At 44.5% G+C, this 23,414-nt stretch overlaps 1 protein-coding gene and 1 long non-coding RNA gene across 3 annotated transcripts in view; one reads left to right on the forward strand and one right to left on the reverse strand.

Moving 5' to 3' along the window:
• The first annotated feature begins 2,786 nt into the window (after window positions 1–2,786).
• On the forward strand, window positions 2,787–12,933 carry LOC143295671 (uncharacterized). The gene is made up of 2 exons (XR_013057048.1): window positions 2,787–2,853; window positions 3,024–12,933. It is a non-coding gene; the product is annotated as an uncharacterized LOC143295671 (long non-coding RNA).
• Window positions 12,934–13,553: 620 nt separating this feature from the next.
• LOC143295781 (protein Smaug homolog 1-like) overlaps window positions 13,554–23,414 on the reverse strand; it is a 104,034-nt gene continuing 94,173 nt past the window's right edge. Inside the window, exons 9-12 of one of the 2 annotated variants that reach the window (XM_076607399.1) lie at window positions 21,806–21,906; window positions 16,783–17,029; window positions 15,781–15,946; window positions 13,554–13,754 (exon numbers count right to left, since the gene is read on the reverse strand). In XM_076607399.1, coding sequence (XP_076463514.1) covers window positions 13,726–13,754; window positions 15,781–15,946; window positions 16,783–17,029; window positions 21,806–21,906 — 543 coding nt within the window. In that variant the 3' untranslated portion in view covers window positions 13,554–13,725. Of the gene's footprint in view, window positions 13,755–15,780; window positions 15,947–16,782; window positions 17,033–21,805; window positions 21,907–23,414 lie in introns of both variants that reach the window. The other variant, XM_076607398.1, reaches the window with a different exon arrangement.

Genomic DNA, 23,414 nt, shown 5'->3' on the forward strand with positions numbered 1-23,414 from the left:
CTTAGCAGGTGGAGTCCTGTGGGTGTTTGATCAGAGCAGATAGAAGCGATTACTGTCATCAGTATGGGGCTTAGCAGGTGGAGTCCTGTGGGTGTTTGATCAGAGCAGATAGAAGCGATTACTGTCATCAGTATGGGGCTTAGCAGGTGGAGTCCTGTGGGTGTTTGATCAGAGCAGATAGAAGCGATTACTGTTGTCAGTATGGGGCTTAGCAGGTGGAGTCCTGTGGGTGTTTGATCAGAGCAGACACTACTGAACACGACCGAAGTGACTCCGTAGCAGTGCAGGGTCCTCTCTGGTGTCCTTACATTCATAGTTCCCTGTGAACTGCCGACACTGGGACTGTGACAGACGAACCCGGGTGTGGCTGTGTAGTGGGGGTGGGGGTGGGGGGACTCAGAATGAGCGGTGTAGGAGTAATGCCACTGGAAACGCTGCATACCATGGGACAGAAAAAATAAAAAAAAACAAAAAATGGTTGATCACACACAGCACTGATCCACAGTTAAGTCCACAACATGATTATAAAAAACGAAAAAGAGGAAAGAGCGTTTTTATACTGAACCAGCAGTACTGGTAACTTGTGACATGCCATCACAGCACTCTGTGTGTGCTTGTGCGTGCGTGTGTGTCCATATGTGCACATGCATGCATGCACACGTGTGTGTGTGTGTGTGTGTGTGTGTGTGTGTGTGTGTGTGTCTCACATTGCTAAGCAGAGTCAGACATGTCCTATCCAGTTCACAACAGGCACAAACACAAACACTGTGTTTATGTGTGCATATATATATAAATATATCAAGAGCCCAACACCATCAATTCAGATTCACACATACACACACACATGCACACACATATAATTCTTCTCACACAAGTCACAAAACTAAACCAAACAACAACTAAACTCCATATGATTTCATGCACAAGTAACATCATGTGGACAAAACTAATGGTTTCAAAACTGCTGCAATTACACAGAAACATACCATTTTTTTCCCCAGAAAAACAGTACAAGGAGCTGCAGACACAGCAGAATTATCTGAGTGCTTGTTGTCAGTCTATACATTCCTCTGTACCCTTTCTCTGGGCTCTTTACTTGGAAATTACTAATATCCTTTGGATTCAAGTTGGAGCTAACAAAGCTTATCAATTACATGCGTTATGCATCAAATGCATAAAAAAAAGAAAAAATGTTTTATTGTTAAAAATCCAAGGCACTTTTTTTTGTATCAACTCACAGTAATTCTATTATGCAAAGATACTGTTTTTATGGCTTTAACATATATAAAATTTTTCTTCTTTTAAATCAAATGTCGTAGAATTGTGGAAGTTGTCAATGTGTCTGATCAAAGGTGACGGAGGTACCTGTGGGGACTGCAGTGATCCAAGTGCCAGCAAACACCAGGTGAGTCTGCAATGATCCAAGTGCCAACAAACACCAGGTGAGTCTGATCCAAGTGCCAACAAACACCAGGTGAGTCAGATCCAAGTGCCAACAAACACCAGGTGAGTCAGATCCAAGTGTCAACAAACACCAGGTGAGTCTGATCCAAGTGCCAACAAACACCAGGTGAGTCTGATCCAAGTGCCAACAAACACCAGGTGAGTCTGATCCAAGTGCCAACAAACACCAGGTGAGTCTGATCCAAGTGCCAACAAACACCAGGTGAGTCAGATCCAAGTGTCAACAAACACCAGGTGAGTCTGATCCAAGTGCCAGCAAACACCAGGTGAGTCTGCAATGATCCAAGTGCCAACAAACACCAGGTGAGTCTGATCCAAGTGCCAACAAACACCAGGTGAGTCTGATCCAAGTGCCAACAAACACCAGGTGAGTCTGATCCAAGTGCCAACAAACACCAGGTGAGTCAGATCCAAGTGTCAACAAACACCAGGTGAGTCTGATCCAAGTGCCAACAAACACCAGGTGAGTCTGATCCAAGTGCCAACAAACACCAGGTGAGTCTGCAATGATCCAAGTGCCAACAAACACCAGGTGAGTCTGATCCAAGTGCCAACAAACACCAGGTGAGTCTGCAATGATCCAAGTGCCAACAAACACCAGGTGAGTCTGATCCAAGTGCCAGCAAACACCAGGTGAGTCTGCAATGATCCAAGTGCCAACAAACACCAGGTGAGTCTGATCCAAGTGCCAGCAAACATCAGGTGAGTCTGCAATGATCCAAGTGCCAGCAAACACCAGGTGAGTCTGCAATGATCCAAGTGCCAGCAAACATCAGGTGAGTCTGATCCAAGTGCCAGCAAACACCAGGTGAGTCTGCAATGATCCAAGTGCCAACAAACACCAGGTGAGTCTGATCCAAGTGCCAGCAAACACCAGGTGAGTCTGATCCAAGTGCCAGCAAACACCAGGTGAGTCTGATCCAAGTGCCAACAAACACCAGGTGAGTCTGCAATGATCCAAGTGTCAACAAACACCAGGTGAGTCTGATCCAAGTGCCAACAAACACCAGGTGAGTCTGATCCAAGTGCCAGCAAACACCAGGTGAGTCTGCAATGATCCAAGTGCCAACAAACACCAGGTGAGTCTGATCCAAGTGCCAGCAAACACCAGGTGAGTCTGATCCAAGTGCCAGCAAACACCAGGTGAGTCTGCAATGATCCAAGTGCCAACAAACACCAGGTGAGTCTGATCCAAGTGTCAGCAAACACCAGGTGAGTCTGCAATGATCCAAGTGCCAGCAAACATCAGGTGAGTCTGCAATGATCCAAGTGCCAGCAAACACCAGGTGAGTCTGATCCAAGTGCCAACAAACACCAGGTGAGTCTGATCCAAGTGCCAACAAACACCAGGTGAGTCTGCAGACAGAAAGGGAGTTGATGAAGCAGGAGGTAAGGTGGCACAATGGTCAGGATGCTGGTCTGTCAGTACAGTGTCCTGAAGGTCTGGGTTCCATCCCTCATGATGAAGCAGGAGGTAAGGTGGCACAATGGTCAGGATGCTGGTCTGTCAGTACAGTGTCCTGAAGGTCTGGGTTCCATCCCTCATGATGAACCAGGAGGTAAGGTGGCACAATGGTCAGGATGCTGGTCTGTCAGTACAGTGCCCCTGAAGGTCTGGGTTCCATCCCTCATGATGAAGCAGGAGGTAAGGTGGCACAATGGTCAGGATGCTGGTCTGTCAGTACAGTGCCCCTGAAGGTCTGGGTTCCATCCCTCATGATGAACCAGGAGGTAAGGTGGCACAATGGTCAGGATGCTGGTCTACCAGTACAGTGTCCTGAAGGTCTGGGTTCCATCCCTCATGATGAAGCAGGAGGTAAGGTGGCACAATGGTCAGGATGCTGGTCTGTCAGTACAGTGCCCCTGAAGGTCTGGGTTCCATCCCTCATGATGAAGCAGGAGGTAAGGTGGCACAATGGTCAGGATGCTGGTCTGTCAGTACAGTGTCCTGAAGGTCTGGGTTCCATCCCTTGTGATGAAGCAGGAGGTAAGGTGGCACAATGGTCAGGATGCTGGTCTGTCAGTACAGTGCCCCTGAAGGTCTGGGTTCCATCCCTCATGATGAAGCAGGAGGTAAGGTGGCACAATGGTCAGGATGCTGGTCTGTCAGTACAGTGCCCCTGAAGGTCTGGGTTCCATCCCTCATGATGAAGCAGGAGGTAAGGTGGCACAATGGTCAGGATGCTGGTCTGTCAGTACAGTGTCCTGAAGGTCTGGGTTCCATCCCTCGTGATGAAGCAGGAGGTAAGGTGGCACAATGGTCAGGATGCTGGTCTACCAGTACAGTGCCCCTGAAGGTCTGGGTTCCATCCCTCATGATGAAGCAGGAGGTAAGGTGGCACAATGGTCAGGATGCTGGTCTGTCAGTACAGTGCCCCTGAAGGTCTGGGTTCCATCCCTCATGATGAAGCAGGAGGTAAGGTGGCACAATGGTCAGGATGCTGGTCTGTCAGTACAGTGCCCCTGAAGGTCTGGGGTCCATTCTCAGTCTCACCCTTTCTCACAAGTCTGGCTGGACGATCAAACTGAGCGTCTAGTCATTGATGAGATGATAAACCAAACTTCTGTGTGCAGCACACACATGACACACAGGAAAAGAACCCATGGCAACAAAAAGTTTGTCCTCCGGCAAAATTCTGTGGAAGAAATTCACTCTGATAGGTACACAACATATATGCATGCACTCAAGGCCTGACTAGCCTGTTGGCTTATGCAGCTGGTCAGGCATCTGCCTGTCAGATGTCGTGTGGTGCATGCAGATTAGTCTGAATGCAGTGACACCTTCTTGAGAAAGGACACTCAAACTGATGAACCAATAAAGCAACAAGCAATGTTCCATGCAGCATTCTTCACCCACCTTCTCAGCTTCTTCTTCCACCATTCTAATTGGGGCTGGGTAGGAACAACTGTTTTCTGCTGATCTCATTATTCTGGGGAATAACATTTTTTATGTTTCCTTTGTGCCACTCTGGCTGATCTCCTTGTCATTTGGGCTTCACTTGTTCTGAGAAAGAAACCAGTTCTGCTAAAGAATCAACTATGTTTGAAGAAAGGACCAAGGAGACATGTCCAGTTGGTATACCACCATTTCAAATAATTATGTAAGTACTTTAAAAAATCTTATATTTCAGACACTTGAACGATCAATACAGCAAACATATTCCCAATATTATGCATCAGTTACAGACAGTGCACAACTGGCTTCAAACACAACATTCTGCTTACCAAGTCTTTTGATAATCCACACGATTTTTACAGCCGGCATGCAACACTTGTGCACACAATGTGACAGCACACGGCTGTGACAAGCACACAGCTGTGACAAGCACACAGCACAGCCACAGGCAAACACATCATCATCATTTCCCCAACATTTGACACCGTGTGGAATAGAAAAATACCATCAGTCCGGAACACCACGTAGCTACAACAACAACATCACTTGGCACTAGTGCCCTCCCCTGTCTCTCAAAGACAGGTAATACATCGTATGTATCAACTCTATGCACAAAAAGCCAACATTGACCGTGTGTATAAGGCACCAATCCCAGGGTACACCACTGTGACGACACAAACACAGGGCATCATGTTCAGGTAAGGCTGCGTCAGACTCTTCAAACCACCTGGTTGCCATCATCAACAACTGTTTCCACCAAGCCACATAACAGACTTAAAAACACTGCACGACTCATCCCCCATCAAAACAACATTTCCTGTGTCAGTCATACCACTATCACACAACAGACTGTATGTAAGCAACGTGTCACTTAAAAACACTGCATGACTCATCCCCCATCAAAACAACATCTCCTGTGTCAGTCATACCAATATCACACAACAGACTGTATGTAAGCAACGTGTCACTTAAAAACACTGCACGACTCATCCCCCATCAAAACAACATCTCCTGTGTCAGTCATACCACTATCACACAACAGACTGTATGTAAGCAACGTGTCACTTAAAAACACTGCATGACTCATCCCCCATCAAAACAACATCTCCTGTGTCAGTCATACCACTATCACACAACAGACTGTATGTAAGCAACGTGTCACTTAAAAACACTGCACAACTCATCCCCCATCAAACAACATCTCCTGTGTCAGTCATACCAATATCACACAACAGACTGTATGTAAGCAACGTGTCACTTAAAAACACTGCATGACTCATCCCCCATCAAACAACATCTCCTGTGTCAGTCATACCAATATCACACAACAGACTGTATGTAAGCAACGTGTCACTTAAAAACACTGCACAACTCATCCCCCATCAAACATCTCCTGTGTCAGTCATACCACTATCACACAACAGACTGTATGTAAGCAACGTGTCACTTAAAAACACTGCATGACTCATCCCCCATCAAACATCTCCTGTGTCAGTCATACCAATATCACACAACAGACTGTATGTAAGCAACGTGTCACTTAAAAACACTGCATGACTCATCCCCCATCAAACATCTCCTGTGTCAGTCATACCACTATCACACAACAGACTGTGTGTAAGCAACGTGTCACTTAAAAACACTGCATGACTCATCCCCCATCAAACATCTCCTGTGTCAGTCATACCACTATCACACAACAGACTGTGTGTAAGCAACGTGTCACTTAAAAACACTGCATGACTCATCCCCCATCAAACATCTCCTGTGTCAGTCATACCACTATCACACAACAGACTGTATGTAAGCAACGTGTCACTTAAAAACACTGCATGACTCATCCCCCATCAAACATCTCCTGTGTCAGTCATACCACTATCACACAACAGACTGTATGTAAGCAACGTGTCACTTAAAAACACTGCATGACTCATCCCCCATCAAACAACATCTCCTGTGTCAGTCATACCACTATCACACAACAGACTGTATGTAAGCAACGTGTCACTTAAAAACACTGCATGACTCATCCCCCATCAAACATCTCCTGTGTCAGTCATACCACTATCACACAACAGACTGTGTGTAAGCAACGTGTCACTTAAAAACACTGCATGACTCATCCCCCATCAAACATCTCCTGTGTCAGTCATACCACTATCACACAACAGACTGTGTGTAAGCAACGTGTCACTTAAAAACACTGCATGACTCATCCCCCATCAAACATCTCCTGTGTCAGTCATACCACTATCACACAACAGACTGTATGTAAGCAACGTGTCACTTAAAAACACTGCATGACTCATCCCCCATCAAACATCTCCTGTGTCAGTCATACCACTATCACACAACAGACTGTATGTAAGCAACGTGTCACTTAAAAACACTGCATGACTCATCCCCCATCAAACATCTCCTGTGTCAGTCATACCACTATCACACAACAGACTGTGTGTAAGCAACGTGTCACTTAAAAACACTGCATGACTCATCCCCCATCAAACATCTCCTGTGTCAGTCATACCACTATCACACAACAGACTGTGTGTAAGCAACGTGTCACTTAAAAACACTGCATGACTCATCCCCCATCAAACATCTCCTGTGTCAGTCATACCACTATCACACAACAGACTGTATGTAAGCAACGTGTCACTTAAAAACACTGCATGACTCATCCCCCATCAAACATCTCCTGTGTCAGTCATACCACTATCACACAACAGACTGTGTGTAAGCAACGTGTCACTTAAAAACACTGCACAACTCATCCCCCATCAAACATCTCCTGTGTCAGTCATACCAATATCACACAAGCACACACACACACACACTTGTAAATGCATGCAAGTACACATGCGTGCACACGCACAAGTAAAGACCATGATATATGTTATGTTAAAAAAAAAAAATTAATAAAGACCCGCAAAACATTTTCAAGACTTATCTCCATTCATACACTCTTTTTTTTTTCTTTTGACCAGCAAAATACTATCATGACCAATCTCTTCATACAGCCTCTTTTTTTTCCCTCTCTTCCATGTCATACACATGCTCATTAACTGAATACAGAGGGAAGTTTGCTCTAGCCTCTGGCACACAGAGGAGACATACACCTTGAAGTGTACACCAGGCCTGTCACAAAGCCGTGTTTTTAAATCGCACAGTCTGTGATCAACAGGATTGTTCAATTCTAATTCATGTGTTCAAAAAAGAAAGAAAAAAGTGTCATTCTGGAAGAAGATTTGCATTTTTTGCTTTACCCAAACACTTTCACTTTCTATTTGTGCAGTGTAACCCTGCGATAAAGTATGCTTATATGAAGAGAGAGCCAGACACAAGTGACTGGAAACATGAATATTTCAGTAAAACCCACCCCCAACACCAACAACAATGAAAGAAAAATTGCTTGTAAACATTATCTTCCATTGAAATTACTTCTAAATTAGAAGCAGAATTACAATGAAGAAAAAAAAAAATTGAACGAAAGAAAGCAGAAAGTTAACGTGATAATGATAAATTTCAGTATCAACATGAGCACATGTGTGTAGTGCACCAGCCACAAAACTTATTCCACATAGTGAAATAAGATTTCACCTTGCTTCTCACACTGTGTCAGCTATCACAGACACAGGGTCCCCATCAGAAAACAGCGCAGACATCAGTGGCTAACACCTTTGCAGTACAAACCACACAGAGATCTCTCAGCTTCAGTCCCATCCCTGTCTCAGCTAGAAACAGAACAGGATTTCTGCACTTATCCAAAAATAGTCACTTCTTGTTCTTTTCAAAAGCAAACAAAAATAAGGGGGTGGAGAAGAAACGGGTTACATGGGTGGTCAGGACTAATTTTTGGTAATATGGAAATGTTTTGCAGCTAGGGTCCAGAAGCTGTATAATAGAAATGATGATCTTAATACCCAAACAAAGTAAAATAAGGGAGGCGTGGGTGGGTTGGGGGGAATGGTCAAAATGCCAACGTTCTCACTGAGGACAGCATATTGCCACAGTGAAGTGCCACCTTTTTTTTTTCTCTCTCTCAAAGTATATTTGTTTATTTTTCTACAGAATTTTGTCACAGACCACCCTTTTGTCACCATGGGGTCTTATATCTGTTGCCATGACTAGCACCTAGGCAGTTCAGAATTGGTTTTCTGCATACCTATCTGACCGCTTCCAGACTGTCTCTGTTAGTAACTTTAAGTCTGATCCAGCCCTGATCTCCTGTGGTGTCCCACAAGGCTGTGTCCTGGGCCCCGTCCTGTTCGTTCTGTACACTGCTCCTCTTTCTGATGTCATTTCTGGCCATTCTGTTCTTCACCACACTTTTGCTGATGATACTCAGCTACAAAAGTCTGCAGAACCAAACCAAGTATGCAGTCTGATTCTGTCAATGCAGGATTGTATTCTCCATGTTAAATACTGGATGACATTCAACAAACTAAAGTTAAATGATGACATAACTGAAGCTATGATGATTTCCTCTGCAAGAATGTCCGCATCTACTTCTTTTTCTGCCTCTAGTGTGGTTGGTGGTGCCACAGTTCAGTTTTCTAAATCAGCAAGGAACCTTGAGAATCATTCTTGACTCGAACCTCAGCATGCATGCTCAGGTAGAAACTCATAGTCAAATGTGAACTTTGTTGCATCAATTCTATCCGTCAGTACCTTTCTGTTGAAACTACAAAAACACTTTTTTCTGCTTTTGTGCTGTCATAAATCGACTACTGTAATTTTCTTCTCATAGGCTGTCCACATAATCTTCTTCAGCGAATTCAAAAACTTTAAAACAATGCTACCCTTCTGACCCTAAGAGTCTCACATACTGATCACATTTCTCCTCACCTCCGCACTCTTCATTGGCTCCCCACTGAAGCGAGAATTAAATACAAAGTTGTGTGTCTCTGCTATTCTGCTTTCCACTCCGCAGGACCTACATACCTTTCTGATCTTATCAGTGTTTACACTCCCGCAAGAAATCTCCACTCTTCCTCTGAATGTTACCTTTTGAAATTTCCTCATGTCAATACAAGAACCTATGGTGAATATTCTTTCTTCTTTGCTGCTCCTCACATCTGGAACAACCTTCCTCATCATATCCGTGCATCTGATTCTGTTTCTGCTTTTTGCTCATCACTAAAAACTAATCTTTTTAAAACCTATCTATAGGCACTCTCAGCTTCCTGGTTCTCCAGTACCACCCATGTCAGCTCACTTTAGATGTATGTAGAGTGGGGCAGGGAGAGTGTGTGTGTATGGGGAAAGGGAAGGGGTTTTGAGAAAGAGTGGTCATGAATGTTTTATGTAACTTGAAATATTTTTCTTTCATGTGAAGTGCCCTGAGCTCTTAGAGAGAAAGGGCGCTATATAAATGTACATTATTATCATCATTATCATTATCATTAGATCACCTCTCACAGTGTGAAAATCCCTGTCCATGTGAACCTCAGAGAGAAAGGGCGCTATCTAAATGCACATTATTATCATCATTATCATTATATCACCTCTCACAGTGTGAAAATCCCTGTCCATGTGAACCTCAGAGAGAAAGGGCGCTATCTAAATGCACATTATTATCATCATTATCATTAGATCACCTCTCACAGTGTGAAAATCCCTGTCCATGTGAACCTCAGAGAGAAAGGGCGCTATCTAAATGCACATTATTATCATCATTATCATTATCATTAGATCACCTCTCACAGTGTGAAAATCCCTGTCCATGTGAACCTCAGAGAGAAAGGGCGCTATCTAAATGCACATTATTATCATCATTATCATTATCATTAGATCACCTCTCACAGTGTGAAAATCCCTGTCCATGTGAACCTCAGAGAGAAAGGGCGCTATCTAAATGCACATTATTATCATCATTATCATTAGATCACCTCTCACAGTGTGAAAATCCCTGTCCATGTGAACCTCAAACCTGCAGTCACTTCAGGTGCTGCTTCTGGACACAAACTAAAACAGAGAAAAAATAAAACGCCAACACCGAAATGTGTACAATATGAAAATACTCCCATGATGCTGTTAAAAACATGTTTAACTGGTTGAAACGTGCGGATGGTTTACATTATACCTTCCCTAATATTCCTGAGAGAGAAACATGGTGATGTCTCCAGGTTATTAAGAGTCTACAGACTGAAAGACTATTTTCTGACTTCCACTGGCAGATTTCTGTGTGGATTTTTCGAAAGGCCAAAATGTGCAAAGTTGTTGTACTGACGGTCCTTGCTGACAGCGTGTTGTTTTGCTCTCTGTTCATCACTGTCACTCACACAATATGCCTGTGACCAGGCCTGCCTGTACTGTTTCAACTTAATCAGGGAATTGATCTGTCCTTAATCAGGGAATTGATCTGTCCTTAATCAGGGAATCAATTGATCCATTCATTTTACCGTTGCTGTTGCTCATAGAAAAGCCAGCCACATAGGGCCATAAAAAATGGAGGAAAGCAAAAAGTCAAGGCTAAAATGGTTGTGATACATATAACTACCTGAATACAAGTAAAACATCCATTGAAAAAATCATTCACTGTACCAGTAAACACCTACAACCAGCATGGAACGAGAGGAAGAGGAAGAAGAAACAGAGCACCACAGCCTGAATATACAATTGAAACACACCACTGTTTTTCTTGGTACAGTAATTACTGGTGTAGTTCTGCCTAATCAGAATAAAAAAAAGGGACAATCATAAGTGTGCTCTTCTTTTTGTATTCACTCTCTACCCCCCCCCCCCACACCCTCCCCCCTTTCATTTTGGGGGGTAGGGGGGTGGGGGTGGGGGGTTGGGGGGGGGGGGGTAGCCATTAATTGTTCTTAAGAATGCTCTTCTTTTTGTATTCTCTCCCCCCTCTCCCCACCCTACTTTCTAAGTAGTTAAGTATTTAGTAATTTGTAAACATATGAAAGACCTGTGCTGTATGTATGTACAATATGTAAATGCCTTCCTCCTCATGTTCTCTGTGCTATCATTCTCTCCCTCCCCTTTCCCCCATGGAGACCATAAAAAGTTAAGGACCACTTGATTAAAAAAGAAAAAAAAGCAGGTATATTTTTATAACATGGTGGACATTTGGTCTACCACTGGTCTTTCACTGAATATTCAAGTGGCTGTTTTCAATGCTTAAAAACTTTACTTGGAAAAATGTATGTTTCAGACACAAAATGACAGTGCTTTATAAAATTCAATGATAGTTGTAGTTTTTCAGTGTAAAAAAGAAAACAAAAGGATGTGACTGTGCAAGACAGCACCTCTGGTTAGGTATGAGTCATGCTCTGGGGGCCTGTGTTGGAGTGCATGTGACTGTGCAAGACAGCACCTCTGGTTAGGTATGAGTCATGCTCTGGGGGCCTGTGTTGGAGTGCATGTGACTGTGCAAGACAGCACCTCTGGTTAGGTATGAGTCATGCTCTGGGGGCCTGTGTTGGAGTGCATGTGAATGTGCAAGACAGCACCTCTGGTTAGGTATGAGTCGTGCTCTGGAGGCTGTTGTTGGAGGGACATGGCGGCGGTCTCCACTCCGGGAGGGACGTTCACTCAGTCTGGCTCCACGACTTAGCCATTATTGTCATTAGTAAGGGACTTAGTAGGTGATGTCCTAAGTATGTTAAATCAGAACAGGCACCACTGAACACCACCCAAGTCACTCAGCAGCAGTGCAGGGTCTCCTCTGTTGTGTGGCCTCCTTCCGACCTAACATCGATGTTTCCCTGCGGTCTGCTGACACTGAGAACTGGGACGGATGAACCCAGGTGTGGCCGTGTATGGGGGAATCTAAATGAGCAGCGTGGAAGTAATGCCACTGAAATGGTGCAGATGATGGGCAGCATGAGTGGTGCTCATTATACTGGCTGCCTACGATTACATTTCTGTTCGCTGAAAATTCACATTAATTTTACCATGCTCTCAAGAAGAAATCTTTGCTAGTTCCAAAGTGGTCCTTAACTTTTCATGAACCCTGTATTAGGTAAACATACATTCCGTGTGGAAAACAGGAGTAGCAATGTGTGTTACCATGTGTTTGTTTTAACAAACACAAAGCACATTAAATTTTAAAATATGCTCTGGTATATTCTTTGTCTACAGTTTTAGTAACTGTGGTGCTTCCAAATCTGTCAAGACAACCTTTAAATGCAATAAATAATAACAATATCAAAGAGAAAAACACTCCATGAATTGATAATGTAATAGCTTTGATTTATAACTTGCTTTTGTCTATCACTCAATCAGTACGACCCAGACTGGTCAGTCGTCTGTGGTGTTCTATTTCAGATACTGGGAAAACTTTCATCATCATCGGCACCCATCCACAAAACATGTATATCAAAAGAAAGAAAGAAAAGAAAATGGAGCTGGCCTTTAATTGAAAACAAACACCCAAACACACACACAACTAAAGCAGAAGAAAAGTTCTGTTAAAAAAGACAATCCATTGTAAATAATAAAACAAAATTATTTCTTCAAAAACAAAAACCAAAAACAAAAAAAACCTATAAAAAAGCCAAACAAAACGAAACAGTAGGGTTTGTCAGACGGGACTGGAATGAAAAATGAAAACAACCCACCCCCTGAAAAGGCTCCTTCCTTTTGCACTATGGCAAGTATTTCTCAGCAATCCCCACTCACGGCACAACACCCCCAAAAAACAACCAAATAGAAAAAAACAAAGAAGAAAAAGAAAAAAACCCCAAAAACAATCCATGTCCGTGATTCACCACAGCAACAGTTGTTCTTGGCAACAATGGCCCACCCAAAACTTGTCACAGTGGAGAAGAAAGACAATCTGTATCTGACCACATAATGAAAACAAAGAAGATGCAAAAACTAACAATAAAAGCCATGATGAAGTGAGCAGATGCTGAGGCAGTTAGTTGTTGTTGATGTTGTTGTTGTTGTTGTTGCAGGTCATGGTAGGAAAGGTGTGTGGGCGTGGGTAGGTGGGGAAGGGGTGATGTCAGGCAGGAGGGGAGAGGGGGTGGGGGTGAGGGGGTGATGTCAGGCAGGAGGGGAGAGGGGGTGATGTCAGGCAGGAGGGGAGAGGGGGTGGGGGCTGGAGACACAGGGAGGGGGACATGCCGGGGGGGTGGGGGTCAGGGGGCACTGGTGATGGGGGTGGGGGTGGGGGCTGGAGACACAGGGAGGGGGACATGCCGGGGAGGGGGGGGGGTGGGTGGGGGTGAGGGGGTGATGTTAGGCAGGAGGGGAGAGGGGGTGGGGGCTGGAGACACAGGGAAGGGGACATGCCGGGGGGTGGGGGTGGGGGGGCACTGGTGATGGGGCGACACAGTGTAACGTCAGTTGAGGGCACAGTTCAGTTCAAGCTCCTCCTTCAAGTTCTGTGGCAGCTGGCACCATCAGAAGGTGGAACCCTTGTCCCCGCTGTCTGCAAAACCACAAGATGAGCAAGTTCAGTTTCAGTTTCAGTTTCAAGGTGTCATAGCACACTGGACTGATCCACACAAGTTCACAGCACATGGCATAGAAAATAAGATAAATGGGGTGGGGGGGTGGGAGGATGCAGTGATAGAATGAATGAATGAATGAATCTTTATTTTCAAAAGGTGGAGATATTAGCACACTGGCTGACTTACATATCTGCTGTTGTTCTAAGAGACACACAAACATATACACATATGTCCCCTGAATGACAATGTTGCTGAACTGAATGGGGTACTAGTACCTGTACCCAGTGAAATCGTTCCCTTCAAAGTTCGATTCTGACCTCAGAGTAACGTACCGTAAAATTCAGACTATCAGCCGCAACTTTTCCCCCTTAACTAAGGCCCCTGCCACAAAAATAACGATATGACTTGTTTGTGGATTTTTCTGATGTCGTAGGTTTTCCTGATGACACGTTCAGGTCAAACCAAGTGGTGCTGGCAGTCTCCAGTCTATTTCTTAATTCACATTAGATTTCAAGACAAGTTTGGACTCTCTGTGACTTAAAAACCCACTGTTAAAGTGTGCTAGTAATAACTGTTCCTGTTTTATCCTTCAAATCTACACATGGCCTTCATGCACACGAAACATTCAGTTGACTGCCCTTGCTCAGACAACTTCCATCATGTCCAAAAGACGACATGATGCTTATGATGCAGCTGAAGGCGATCAAACTGGCCATTGCTTTTTGCACTTTTTGGGGGTGTAACATTTGTGACTTATAAACCACTGCAGCTTATGTGTAAATACATTCGATTACAAAAAAAAATTAGGGGATGCAGCTTATATAGGGATGCAATGAACAGCCAGATTTTGACGTTATTTCACGACTTCACATTTCTGAAGGCTTCAAGCCTCACCACCAGTTGTATACCATGGGTCTGCAGTGGCACAGTGCTTTGACAATGATTCATTAGCACTAATGGACAGATTCTTCACATCTTCAAACCGTGAATAAAACTTAGCTTGGTGCCAAACAGCCTCAAAGCACGGACAGTGTAAAAGGCCGATCTGACGGACAGTGTAAAAGGCCAATCTGACAGACAGTGTAAAAGGCCGATCTGACAGACAGTGTAAAAGGCCGGTCTGACAGACAGTGTAAAAGGCCGGTCTGACAGACAGTGTAAATGGCTGATCTGACGGACAGTGTAAAAGGCCGGTCTGACGGACAGTGTAAAAGGCCGGTCTGACAGACAGTGTAAATGGCTGATCTGACAGACAGTGTAAAAGGCCGGTCTGACGGACAGTGTAAAAGGCCGGTCTGACAGACAGTGTAAAAGGCCGATCTGACAGACAGTGTAAAAGGCCGATCTGACAGACAGTGTAAAAGGCCGATCTGACAGACAGTGTAAAAGGCTGATCTGACAGACAGTGTAAATGGCTGATCTGACGGACAGTGTAAAAGGCCGATCTGACAGACAGTGTAAAAGGCCGATCTGACAGACAGTGTAAAAGGCCGATCTGATGGACAGTGTAAAAGGCCGGTCTGACAGACAGTGTAAAAGGCCGGTCTGACGGACAGTGTAAAAGGCCATCTGACGGACAGTGTAAAAGGCCGATCCCTGTGTCACTTTGGATGGAGCAAGCCAATAAAGCTGCTCTCTAAATGTCACCATCTGGCATGTCAACTGACTTGTCTGAATTGTGAGAAACATTTTACGTGTGAAGATTTAACTGCCATCAACAACACTCTCATGTGTCCCTTCATTTCACTTTGGAATGCCAGTTACAGCAAGCATCTGCTGCATGTGATGCACCAAAAACCCCCCTAAAAAACCTAAACAAAAACAACAACCCAAAAAACAAAAACAAAACAAAACAAAAAACGGAGTCGTCAAAGCACGTGGCTGGACTAACCCATCACAAACTGCAAAGAAGCAAATCACCCACCCACCAACGCAGGGCACTCACCCACCAACGCAGGTCACCCACCAACGCAGGGCACTCACCCACCAACGCAGGGCACTCACCTCCACCCAGAGCGTGTTCCGTCATGCTGCGGCACAAGGAGTCAAGGCGCGCGTTGATCTCGGTGTCGGTGGCCTGCTCGCCCCCTGGTGGCTGCAGGGACTGGGACAGGGTCAGCTGGGAGGAGCGCAGGGGAGCTGACTGCGTGCGGCACACCGGCTGCTTGGCCTGTGGGCAAAAGTCCTGACATGTCCCACCGTTCCTAACAGGTTGTGTGTGTGTGGGTGGGTGGGCGAGTGTTGTGTGTGTGTGTGTTTGTGGGGGAGGAGGGTGGGGTGGGCGGGTGCGTGGATGTGTTTGTTGAAAAAAAAACACACAGAAAACTTGCATATGTCAGGGCATCAATTATTGTTCTTCCCTTTAAATTTTTGTTGTTGTTGTTGTTACCTACAGTTAACTGCTTCATATATTTCTATTGCTTTTCTTCCTTTAGAGCAAATCAAGTATGCACAGTATGCAAATGACCCTTTTTTGTTTACATTGAATTTTGCTGAAATCTGCTTTATATCAAATTGAACACTGCAATGATGAAGATAAAAAACAAAAAACAAAATCTTTCTGAACAAACCCCAAATAAAAAGCCAGGGTTGCAGTGCAGGGTAACAGAAGGTGTGAGTCACTGGGTTTGTTGTTGTTCCCACTCCAATACTGTACAAGTTTTCAACTAGAGCAGAAGGAGCTGCCTAAATAACCAAACAACATAAAATAAAGATACAGAAAAAGAAAAATGCCCAAAACACCAACACAGATATCCATAATAATACAGAAATACCCTCACCCAAGGACCAGAAGATGAATGTCCAAAACAACCAACAAAGATATCCCTAACAATACAGAAATACCCTCACCCAAGGACCAGGAGATGAATGCCCAGTTGCCGTGGCAAAAGTTTGTGTGCACTGGCTTAACCGAAATGTGTGTCTAAATATTCACAACAAATAATACACAAGGGAAAAAAACGTGAACAACATCCATCCACACCCCTACCCTCCCCCCAAACCCACCTCCAGCAGCCCCGGTTTGTTGAGCACGGCCGTGTTGAGCGAGGAGTTGCGCTGGACAGGGGCATGGAGGTTGACCCCACCCCCTCCTCCCCCACCCTGCCCCCCTCCGCCGCCCACTCCCACCACCACCGCCCGCCGTGACCCGAAGCTCCACTGCTGGGGTGCCGAGGGGCTGGGCCCTAGCCGTGACCTTGACCCACTGCTGGTCCGCGCCACCATTGGGTGCAGGGGGAAGGTGTGGCCCCAGCTGCTGTGGGGACAGGAAACATGGCTGAAGGATATCTTCTTTCTTTTCTTTTTCTTAATAACTTAGAAAAGCATCTTTTTGCAAAGACATGTATACAATATACAGAAAACAGTATGAACACATAAGCATTCCTGTGCATACATTGGGCCGTGCAGGGGAAGAGTGAATGTCTTGCATTTTGTGATGTTACATGCTGGCAGGACATTTTCCTTATTGATGATGAAGTGATTAAAAGTCTCTCAAGTCTGACACTGCTTTGCACTGCACAGGGCCTGCAGGACTGGAGTTGTACACACAGTGTGTGTGAGCCGCTGAGGTGTGGGGCAGAGAGGACTGGAGTTGTACACACAGTGTGTGAGCCGCTGAGGTGTGGGGCAGAGAGGACTGGAGTTGTACACACAGTGTGTGTGAGCCGCTGAGGTGTGGGGCAGAGAGGACTGGAGTTGTACACACAGTGTGTGTGTGAGCCGCTGAGGTGTGGGGCAGAGAGGACTGGAGTTGTACACACAGCCTGTGTGTGAGCCGCTGAGGTGTGGGGCAGAGAGGACTGGAGTTGTACACAGTGTGTGAGCCGCTGAGGTGTGGGGCAGAGAGGACTGGAGTTGTACACAGTGTGTGAGCCGCTGAGGTGTGGGGCAGAGAGGACTGGAGTTGTACACAGTGTGTGAGCCGCTGAGGTGTGGGGCAGAGAGGACTGGAGTTGTACACACAGTGTGTGAGCCGCTGAGGTGTGGGGCAGAGAGGACTGGAGTTGTACACACAGTGTGTGAGCCGCTGAGGTGTGGGGCAGAGAGGACTGGAGTTGTACACACAGTGTGTGTGAGCCGCTGAGATGTGGGGCAGAGAGGACTGGAGTTGTACACACAGTGTGTGAGCCGCTGAGGTGTGGGGCAGAGAGGACTGGAGTTGTACACACAGTGTGTGAGCCGCTGAGGTGTGGGGCAGAGAGGACTGGAGTTGTACACACAGTGTGTGTGAGCCGCTGAGATGTGGGGCAGAGAGGACTGGAGTTGTACACACAGTGTGTGAGCCGCTGAGGTGTGGGGCAGAGAGGACTGGAGTTGTACACACAGTGTATGAGTCACTGAGGTGTGGGGCAGAGAGGACTGGAGTTGTACACACAGTGTGTGTGAGCCGCTGAGGTGTGGGGCAGAGAGGACTGGAGTTGTACACACAGTGTGTGTGAGCCGCTGAGGTGTAGGGCAGAGAGGACTAGAGTTGTACACACAGTGTGTGTGAGCCGCTGAGGTGTGGGGCAGAGAGGACTGGAGTTGTACACACAGTGTGTGTGAGCCGCTGAGGTGTGGGGCAGAGAGGACTGGAGTTGTACACACAGTGTGTGAGCCGCTGAGGTGTGGGGCAGAGAGGACTGGAGCTGTACACACAGTGTGTGAGCCGCTGAGGTGTGGGGCAGAGAGGACACAAGTCCTGATGGAGTTCCTTGTTCAACAGTCCATTGCTTCCCTTTGCACACAGTTTATCTCTGCTGCTTCATCATCACCCTGCTCTTTCTCTCTCTCTCTCTCTTTCTTTCTCACTCTCTCTTTCTCACTCTCTCTTTCTCACTCTTTCTCACTCTCTCTTTCTCACTCTCTCTTTCTCACTCTTTCTTTCTCACTCTCTCTCTTTCTCTCTCTCTTTCTTTCTCACTCTCTCTCTTTCTCTCTTATAGTCACTGGCATCTTTTGATGATGGTATCATTGTAACCTGGCATGCTATCTACACACAGCTTTTAAATTCAGGGAGACAGTACTGTCTTCATTTCTTTAAGTTACTGGGATGCAAAAGCAGCAGTGCAGACGCTAACAGTTATAGTGACATTTGTATTTGTATTTCTTTTTATCACAACACATTTCTGCTAACAGTCATAGTGACATTTGTATTTGTATTTCTTTTTATCACAACACATTTCTGCTAACAGTCATAGTGACATTTGTATTTGTATTTCTTTTTATCACAACACATTTCTGCTAACAGTCATAGTGACATTTGTATTTGTATTTCTTTTTATCACAACACATTTCTGCTAACAGTTATAGTGACATTTGTATTTGTATTTCTTTTTATCACAACACATTTCTGCTAACAGTTATAGTGACATTTGTATTTGTATTTCTTTTTATCACAACACATTTCTGCTAACAGTTATAGTGACATTTGTATTTGTATTTCTTTTTATCACAACAGATTTCTGCTAACAGTCATAGTGACATTTGTATTTGTATTTCTTTTTATCACAACACATTTCTCTCTGTGAAATTCGGGCTGCTCTCCCCAAGGAGAGCGCATCACTACACTACAGCACCATCCTTTTTTTTTTTTTGTATTTTTTCCTCCGTGCAGTTTTGTTTGTTTTTCCTATTTACGTGGATTTTTCTACAGAATTTTGCCAGGAACAACCCTTTTGTTGCCGTGGGTTCTTTTACGTGCACTAAGTGCATGCTGCACACAGGATTTTGGTTTATCGTCTCATCCGTATGACTAGCGTCCAGACCACCACTCAAGGTCTAGAGGAGGGGGAGAAAATATTGGGGGCTGAGCCGTGATTCAAACCAGCACGCTCAGATTCTCTCGCTTCCTAGGCGGACGCGTTACCTCTTGGCCATCACTCCACAAGCAAAATTTGTTACGCCCCTTGTTCATATGGGCTGTGGCCTGAAATGAATACATCCTCTGCATCTGAATCTCTTATAGTTATGCACACACACACAGGTATACACACGCACACACCCACACACATACACAGTGAGATAAACAGCATACTTTGCAGTGACACACACACACACACACTGAGATAAACAGCAGACTTTGCAGTGACACACACACACACACACACTGAGATAAACAGCATACTTTGCAGTGACACACACACACACACACACTGAGATAAACAGCATACTTTGCAGTGACACACACACACACACACACTGAGATAAACAGCATACTTTGCAGTGACACACACACACACACACACACTGAGATAAACAGCAGACTTTGCAGTGACACACACACACACACACACACTGAGATAAACAGCATACTTTGCAGTGACACACCCACACACACACTGAGATAAACAGCATACTTTGCAGTGACACACACACACACACACACTGAGATAAACAGCATACTTTGCAGTGACACACACACACACACACACTGAGATAAACAGCAGACTTTGCAGTGACACACCCACACACACACTGAGATAAACAGCATACTTTGCAGTGACACACCCACACACACAAACTGAGATAAACAGCAGACTTTGCAGTGACACACACACACACACACACAGATAAACAGCATACTTTGCAGTGACACACACACACACACACTGAGATAAACAGCATACTTTGCAGTGACACACACACACACACACAGAGATAAACAGCATACTTTGCAGTGACACACACACACACACTGAGATAAACAGCATACTTTGCAGTGACACACACACACACACTGAGATAAACAGCATACTTTGCAGTGACACACACACACACACACTGAGATAAACAGCATACTTTGCAGTGACACACACACACACACACACACATAGAGATAAACAGCATACTTTGCAGTGACACACACACACACACTGAGATAAACAGCATACTTTGCAGTGACACACACACACACACACACACATAGAGATAAACAGCATACTTTGCAGTGACACACACACACACACTGAGATAAACAGCATACTTTGCAGTGACACACACACACACACACTGAGATAAACAGCATACTTTGCAGTGACACACACACACACACACACACATAGAGATAAACAGCATACTTTGCAGTGACACACACACACACACAGATAAACAGCAGACTTTGCAGTGACACACACACACACACACAGATAAACAGCATACTTTGCAGTGACACACACACACACACAGATAAACAGCAGACTTTGCAGTGACACACACACACACACACTGAGATAAACAGCATACTTTGCAGTGACACACACACACACACACACACTGAGATAAACAGCATACTTTGCAGTGACACACACACACACACACTGAGATAAACAGCATACTTTGCAGTGACACCCACACACACACACACACTGAGATAAACAGCATACTTTGCAGTGACACACACACACACACACTGAGATAAACAGCAGACTTTGCAGTGACACACACACACACACACACAGAGATAAACAGCATACTTTGCAGTGACACACACACACACACACACTGAGATAAACAGCATACTTTGCAGTGACACACACACACACACACACACTGAGATAAACAGCATACTTTGCAGTGACACACACACACACACACACACACTGAGATAAACAGCATACTTTGCAGTGACACACACACACACACACAGATAAACAGCATACTTTGCAGTGACACACACACACACACTGAGATAAACAGCATACTTTGCAGTGACACACACACACACACACACACACACACACTGAGATAAACAGCATACTTTGCAGTGACACACACACACACACGGAGATAAACAGCATACTTTGCAGTGACACACACACACACACACACACACACATGGAGATAAACAGCATACTTTGCAGTGACACACACACACACACACACGGAGATAAACAGCATACTTTGCAGTGACACACACACACACACACACAGAGATAAACAGCATACTTTGCAGTGACACACACACACACACTGAGATAAACAGCATACTTTGCAGTGACACACACACACACACACAGAGATAAACAGCATACTTTGCAGTGACACACACCTTTTCTGCTTCCTGTCATACTTGTGTAAAGGAGGTTGCCAGATCATCTGTGCTTGCTGTTTCCACACGGTCAGAAGGGACTTCTGCTTGTGGCTGAAGGCCTGCACTCCGTCAAACATCAAGCGACACGTTTATTCAACAATGTCATGCACACACACACAGACGTGACAGTTATTTGACAATGTCATGCACACACACACACAGACGTGCGCAAATAAACATAGACAGACGTGCACACACATATACACAGACACACAAATGGGCGTTCACACACACATACCGAGGCACACATACATGCACATGGGTGCATACCTACACACACACACAGACACTGAATTAAACAACATCATACATGTTTTTTCAGTCGACAAAGCTAGACCATTTTCAAACATATAGTTACCAATGTTATCGAGATCAGACTGATACAAACGACGTATGTAATTCTGTGCTCTTTGTGGGGTTGACTTTTTTTAGATTGACACCCATCCACATACATATATCATCAGCATACTGTACTAAAACTACACGATTTGACAATGCCTTTGGTAGATCCTGAATAAGAATATTAAAGAGAATAGGGGCTATAACTGAGCCCTGTGGAATTCCCATGTCAAGTTTATGTGGCAAAGAATAAGGTGTTCCCACCCTTGCTTGAATAATTCTATTAGATAAAAAGCTTTTAATATACTCATAGAGATTACCAGATATTCCAACTGATTTCAGTTTGAATAAAAGACGTTTGTGCCAAACCTGATCGTAGGCTTTTTTTTACGTCAAAAAACGTTGCGAGGACACTTTTTCTGCGGGCAAACTGATGTTTTATTTGAGTTGTAATCTTTACTAGGTGTTCGACCGTTGATCTTCCTTTTCTAAATCCAGCCTGGTTCACTGGAATGATATTGTATTTTTCACAGTAAGTTATTATTCTCAACAGGACTATTTTTCCATTAATTTACTGACATGCGAGGTCAAAGCAATAGGCCTGTAACTATTTTTATTACGTTTAGGTTTTCTGCTTTTAAAACCGGTACAACTATTGATGTTTTCCATATCTGTGGTACAGTTCCAGATGTCCAACATTTCTGATATATTTTGTGTAGGAAAACGATACGATTTTTTGGGATGTGTTTTAGCATCACATTCGATAGTGCATCGATGCCAACTGAACATTTTTATTGCCAAGGGAAGCTATAGCGGTTTGTAACTCCTCATATGTAATAGGAGAATTAAACCTTTGTTCATTCCAAATCAGTACTTTATGCTCTAGAATTATTCAGCCTTGAAACAAGACCTGACTTAGTTATTGAGGCAAATCATTTGGTACATTGTTTAAGGATTAAAGGGACTGAGGTCAGTTTTTGTTGGGTGCCTTCTCATGTGGGCATTCTTAGCAATGAAACTGTTGATAAAGCAGCTAAAAGAGGAGCGCAAGATTCAGAAAAATCGACAAAAATACATGTCCGTCTCTCCGTAAAAGAGGCATACACTTTGTTAGAAAAATCAGCATGGGGTCGATTTCATAACCGATGGAAGTTTAAGTTTTTAAACCATAAAGGAACATTATTCCCCGAGAATATTATTAAAGAAAAGATACCGAATCCATCAGCTT

The sequence above is a fragment of the Babylonia areolata genome, chromosome 21 (genome assembly GCF_041734735.1).
Source record: "Babylonia areolata isolate BAREFJ2019XMU chromosome 21, ASM4173473v1, whole genome shotgun sequence".
NCBI classification, from domain to species: domain Eukaryota; kingdom Metazoa; phylum Mollusca; class Gastropoda; order Neogastropoda; family Buccinidae; genus Babylonia; species Babylonia areolata.